Genomic DNA, 6,243 nt, shown 5'->3' with positions numbered 1-6,243 from the left:
TTCAGCTCTTTACGTTCTGATTTCAAACCAGGCCGATATCAGCTTTGCCTTTCAGCTCTCTGAGGTTGATATTTTTATCGACTAACTTAATCGTCAACGCCGCTGCGATTACTGGCCTTGTACCTAATTCAATAACAATAAGAATTACTGATTTATCTCCCCTGAGAAACTACTACAAACTTGAGACTTACTACGATATACATTGTACCAGAGCGGCGAGCTGGCGGAAACGTTAGCACACCGGGCGAAATACTTAGCGGTATTTCGTCTTTCTTTACGTTCTGTTTTCAAATTCCATCGAGGTCATCTTTGCCTTTCGGCGTCGATATAATCAAATACCAGTTGCGTACTGGAGTCGATCTGATCGACTAGCCCCTTCCCCAAAAGTTTCGGGACTTGTGCCTAGAATAGAAAAGGATATACATCACACCGAAGTATACACTGTATGCCATGTTCTCCTTTTATAATCGCCTACTATTTTATTCGTTTAGACTAGTAGTTCCCAACCCTTTCATTACCATGGACCCCTTTTATTTAAATGAGTTTTCCCACGGCCCCCTTTTAATATGCTTATCCTCGTGTGTGTGTATATATATACATGAGTTTTCTGTCCAGGTGGTTCATCAGAATTTCAACATGTCACAGTAGGCCCTAATAAGAAATTTAGTGAGGGCCACTGAGAACTTCTGTCTTTGGTGAACTGAATCATTGAGACCAAAATGTCATTAGAGGGTGGTGGGGTTCCTTTTAGTGCTGGTGGTAGAAGACAAACAGTTGACTCTACAGTTTGTAAGTTGACATCCTGCCAACTCGAGTTTTTGCTATAACCTTGACAAGCTAGGTCTGTCTAGCACAGTGCTCCGCAACCTTTTTTCACTTGCGGCACACTTATATTCTTTTCAAAGTTTGGCGGCACACCTGAACTAAAAATGTAACTAAATGTATAAAGGGGAAAAAATTATATTCATGTTACACTGCGGCACACCTAACATCCTCTCGTGGCACACCAGTATGTCGCAACATACCGGCTGCAGAACACTGGTCTACACTCACCACGACTGACTTGAACTTCGTATCTCTCACCTGCCAGCTGATTGTGTTACCGTTAACACTACATTCTTCTATTAGGTGCTTTGTATTATTTCTGCTATTTTCACTCCATAAAATAATTTGTCAGTCACTTAACGCTAGTAGGACAGATTACCAATTAATAGTTGAGCTGAATGTTATTTTAAAATAATCATATCATAAAGTGATAAATATCAATCAATGACAAATATTATTTTTATTTTCTGGCAGGTATAAGAGATCGCATCGGGTATGACCAAGTCTTATCCTGAACGCGACACCAAAATACAACCGTTGTTATGCTTGCCAAAGTAGCGACGAAGTAGTGTACAATGGTTGGCGTAACAAAGTAGAATTATTTACTGCAGTGGTTGCCAAACTTGTTTTGTCGCAGAAATCTATGTTTTCCAAAGATCGTGGAACGCGGAATCAATATTTTCTAGGAAACTCCCGGCACACAAGTTTTAATATATAAGACATTAAACGGAATAAAATTCGTTTTACAGAGAGAGTATTATTTTTTATTTAAAAATAAAATCATGAGAAATTACTCATTAATTTGAAAATAGAGAAGACAATGTTTTTATAAAATAAAATTCTATTAAATTCTATCAAAATTCTATTATTTTGTTGAAATCTATTAAAATTCTACTTAAAAAGTTCTGTTGATTCTGTTATTATTTTCGGAGAGCTGGCAGAATTGTTAGCTCGCCGGACGAAATGCTTAGCGGCATTTTGTCCGTCTTTACGTTCTGAGCTCATATTCCGCCGAGGTTGATTTTGCTTTTCATTCTTTCGGGGTCGATAAAAATAAGTACCGATGTAATCGACTAGCCCCCTACTGCCCCCATAATTTCAGGCCTTGTGTCATTTGTAAAAATAATAACTATTATTATTATTCCGCTTTTTCGTGGTATCCTTGGAACTTTTCCACGAATCCCTCATTGACAAATAATCCAGGGACGGCATCTTCATCACAAACAATAGTTAAGTTAATTCTAGTTAGATTTATAACGCCGCTGTTTGCTGCTACATAAAATATGTTAATAACAATTACTAATGTTCAACACAGTGAGATGCTCTACATTGGGTCTATGTTTGCTATTAGAAATATCTCGAACAAATTATGAATTAGCGGCTAACGTCCTGTTGTAGCTATCTAATCTAGTTAAAATAGTCCGCCCAACGCCTAATTGGAGATTAAATATCAGGTGCCCTGAGGTGTAATTGACATTCTCGTTCGAATTCCGTTGCTCAACGTTTATGTTTCAAAATGCATTGTTCTTTTTCGACTAAAAATGGTGCTTATAATATACAAAAATAGGTATCAGTAAAAAAAAAAAAAATATACAGGGAGGCGACTTCTTTATTATCGCCATCATTACCTCCCTTAAACACTGGCACGTCTGTTTTATAGTAGTAGGTGGCGTCTGCATTGTGTATATAGCAAGAACCTTGCCCTTACGTTTGACAGTTGTTGGCGAACGTGACAGGGGGAAAGTCTCAGATCTTTACCCGGGTAAGTTGTTCATCGTAGCATCGAAATTTTGCTTTTCAGATGTTCTTTCTTTCCTTTTTTTTCTTATATTCTTCTACTTGCAGGAATTGATTGTTATTATCCCGCATCGCTTTGTTAACATCATTAAGCAACAACATTCGCTTTAATTTAATTCTATCTAACACAAAGCAGTACTAAAATAACCTTCATCATTGTCTGAAGGTCGTTTGCTGACAATCTGGAAATTGGTAATGTACTCCTATATACGACAGATTGTCGTGTACTTTTAACAACGACTAATGCAATTAATGTCTTTTTTAACAGTAATTATTTTAAAAATTCTGCTTATTTATTTATCTATTTATTTATTTATTTATTTATTGTTACTAATTTTGTAATTATCCTTACCAATTCCGCAGAATGATTTTAATATTATATCAAGCTTTCTATTCACTTTCTTCGGGGTTTTTTTTTTTCTATAATTTTTTTTTTTTCCAGAAATATAATATAGAATTAAGTTGTTTTAAACCATAAATGCTTGATTTTCATTTACATCCCGCGAAAGAGAGAAAGAAATCCAATTTATTTCACCTTGAACTTTTAATGTCAAGGTCTTTTGCTAAACCATCTTTCATTTAAGCAAACAGACAAAAAATAATAAGATACTAATTTCCGAAGAAATATATTTCTTATAATATTTTATATATCATGCAAACTAGAAAAAATAAATTTGAACATTAAAACCGATGAATTCGCAACAATTTGTTGTTTATATCATACTACGTATTCACGTTTTCTTCATATTATTTCAATATATTATAATATTTAATTAGCATATTCAAATACTTTGACGAAAGACCATTCTGTAATGCGAATACATTAACATATCTGCATTTGAATATATTAAATCGTCATACTTTTATGATTTCGTTGTTGATGGTGATGATGTTGGTTTTAGCCCCAGCTCAGTCCTGAACGAGCAGACCTATCATCAAAAGCATTCCATCCGTGACTATCCCATCGTATTCCTAGATGTAGAGGACCCATGATTACATTATCCAACTGGTCCGTTTCTAAGACGGCAGGGTGTAATTTTGGGAATGTTTAGCTGCTATTTCTAATACATCAGGCAACCATAGCGAAGCTGCCCTGTTGCACCATGCATTTATGTATTTGCATCTTATTGTGCGTTAATTAAAAGTATATTTATTTCCTAAGATAATACTCTGGTGTCTGTGAGTTTTGTGGAGTGTTTAAAACCATAATACAATATTTAAGCATTTATGCAGACGAGTCGCAAATGAGACGATTTTTTGCTTGGCCCAAAATAGCCATTGTTTTTATAGAAAACAAGCAGAAGATATATTGTAGGAGGTTTATGTTTCTTTCTCTTCAGACTATTAGAAATGCAACGGAAATGTAATATGTGCTGGCTCCATATATGAGTCTAAGTTTTCGCTAAAACAGAAATGCATGTATGTATGTATGTGATTGTGCATGTATGTATGTATATGTATTTATATATACGTATGTGTAGATAGATAGATATGTACAATGTGTGTATATGCATGCATGTATGTATATATATGTGTACATTATATGTATGACTATATATATGTTTATATAGGTATGTATATATATATATATATATGAGTGTGTATGTATCTCTCTCTCTCTCTCTCTCTCTATGTATGTATGTATATATGTATGTATGTATATATGTATGTATGTATATATATATATATGTATGTATGTATATATATATATATATGTATGTATGTATATATATATGTATGTATGTATGTATATATATATATATATATATATCTTTGTCTCCCTTCTTTTATTTTATTTGAATAGCCAAATGGATTGCTGTGCAGTAAAATAAAAATACGATGTAAGGTATTTAGTAGTAACCTTACAGGTACATCCCTGATTACAAAATTCTCTTTTTTTTTTTTTTCCTTTAATGAGTTTACAAAATGTAATACACCTTAGTCAGTCTGGGCTGGCATTTCCTTCGTTAAAAGTGCATCGTAACTTTCTAAGTGGGAGGCAGAAGATTTTGGCAGACTTTCTTCCAAATTAATTATTTATCACAATTTTTTTCTGGCATCAGTCGTAAAAAAATTTTTTAATGTTTGTTTCATGTTATTCATATAGGAATATGGAAAACGCTTTCTCTTTATATTTACCCAAATGTAACATCACAAAACATAGCAAATTGAAGATTTTTTTGTCCTCTGTGTACAAAAATAACCGATGCACCAACACTACTTTTCGTGGTAACTAAGTATAATAATCATCATTATCGTATTTGATGGCATTTGACGCACTCTTTCCAAAAAAACATCACTTCGAATCCTACATAAGAAGTTGAGCCTCCTTCAAGCTTTAATGCCCTGAAGACTTTTTTCTTGAATTTGTGGGGTGTGTCTAATATGCTTATACAGATTTTATGCTATTAAATACAATAATGAAATCAATAGAACATGTTAAATTCGTTAAACCGAAGGTTAAGGACTGTCCTTTCTCTACAGAATCATAAACTTCATATGCAGAATGGCCTTGAAGTGCAATTACTGACAAGCCATTTATAGCGAAATGTCATTGCTGTGATAAGTCACTTGTCTACAAAATTGTTAACCTTAACGCCAGACGTATTTCTGCTTATGATAGATTTTTTACATAACTTCTGTAAAATGCAATACAGATATATAAATAAAAGTTATAGAATTAAACCAAAAAATACCCTAATCGATTCCTTTTTAAGACATAAAATTAGTATAGCAATTTTATGTCTTAAAAAGGTACAGTCTAAATCCTTAACACAATTTCCTTAGGGGTATAAAACGTATAGTTACATCGAATGAAATTTGATTTAATAACCATGAAGCGTTGAACTAGAGTTTGTAGATAATATAATACATCTGTGTTCCTCTTTGTAAAGTTTTTTTAAAATGTGTTCCTCAAATATAGAAAGAAAATCATTCGTTTCTCCGTTTACCTTGGCACAATTTCAGTTTTGGGGTCAGCAACCTTGAACAAATTGATTTATCAATTACATTCGTTGTCTAATAAGTAAAATTTGATATTTAAGCAGCATCTAGCAGGTGCGTCACAACGAAAAATTGATATCTAGAAGAAGAAAAAAAATTATTAATTCTTTAAGAAAATAAAATTGTTTCAAAATTAATGGAACAATGTTATGTTCCTTAATATTTGTTAGTTCTTCAAAAGTCCTTGTTTCGAGACCCAAACGTTACCAAACACTTCAAACTGATTAACAAATGTTTCTCATAACGAAAATAGTTACAATTTATTCACTATCATTTATTTATTGTCGTTTTTGTGTTAGTTTCCCCCCCCGCTATTTACGCCCCTATTTTCGTTATAAAAAACATCTTTTATCAGTTGGATGTGTTCCCAGTTTTCCCAACTCGTTCTCATTCAGGGGTTGAAACTGAAGAATTTCTTTAAAATAAGTTATGTCGAAGTTGTTTGGAAATTGTCTGAAGTGAGCTGTTATTGTTAATAAGATTATACTCTTTAGGGCTACTAATCTTATCATAATATTTTTATATATAATGTTTACACAAATTTCAACCAGAGAATTAGATCCCCGAGGATGACTGAAGACCAAACCGATCGAAACGTTGTTTAGATGTTAATGTTTA

The 6,243-nt window shown here is 33.1% G+C and overlaps 2 protein-coding genes and 1 long non-coding RNA gene across 5 annotated transcripts in view; 2 read left to right on the top strand and 1 right to left on the bottom strand.

Moving 5' to 3' along the window:
- Positions 1–2,302, top strand: part of LOC106880803 (1-phosphatidylinositol phosphodiesterase) — a 19,562-nt gene extending 17,260 nt beyond the window's left edge. Inside the window, exon 2 of one of the 3 annotated variants that reach the window (XM_014930925.2) lies at positions 1,300–2,302. In XM_014930925.2, the coding sequence (XP_014786411.1) occupies positions 1,300–1,340 (41 nt within the window). In that variant the 3' untranslated portion in view covers positions 1,341–2,302. The remainder of the gene's footprint in view (positions 1–1,299) is intronic. The other 2 variants (XM_052974356.1, XM_014930924.2) reach the window with 2 other exon arrangements.
- A 140-nt stretch (positions 2,303–2,442) lies between these two features.
- The window catches only part of LOC106880801 (opine dehydrogenase), a 9,704-nt gene continuing 5,903 nt past the window's right edge, over positions 2,443–6,243 (top strand). The window contains exon 1 of the mRNA XM_014930921.2: positions 2,443–2,587. The gene's annotated coding sequence lies outside the window, so the exon portion shown is untranslated. The remainder of the gene's footprint in view (positions 2,588–6,243) is intronic.
- The window catches only part of LOC128249816 (uncharacterized), a 3,226-nt gene continuing 2,414 nt past the window's right edge, over positions 5,432–6,243 (bottom strand). The window contains exon 2 of the long non-coding RNA XR_008265938.1: positions 5,432–5,704. This is a non-coding gene — a long non-coding RNA (uncharacterized LOC128249816). The remainder of the gene's footprint in view (positions 5,705–6,243) is intronic.

This window comes from Octopus bimaculoides, chromosome 18, assembly GCF_001194135.2.
Source record: "Octopus bimaculoides isolate UCB-OBI-ISO-001 chromosome 18, ASM119413v2, whole genome shotgun sequence".
Taxonomy (NCBI): domain Eukaryota; kingdom Metazoa; phylum Mollusca; class Cephalopoda; order Octopoda; family Octopodidae; genus Octopus; species Octopus bimaculoides.
This window is presented reverse-complemented; position numbering and strand designations above follow the sequence as displayed.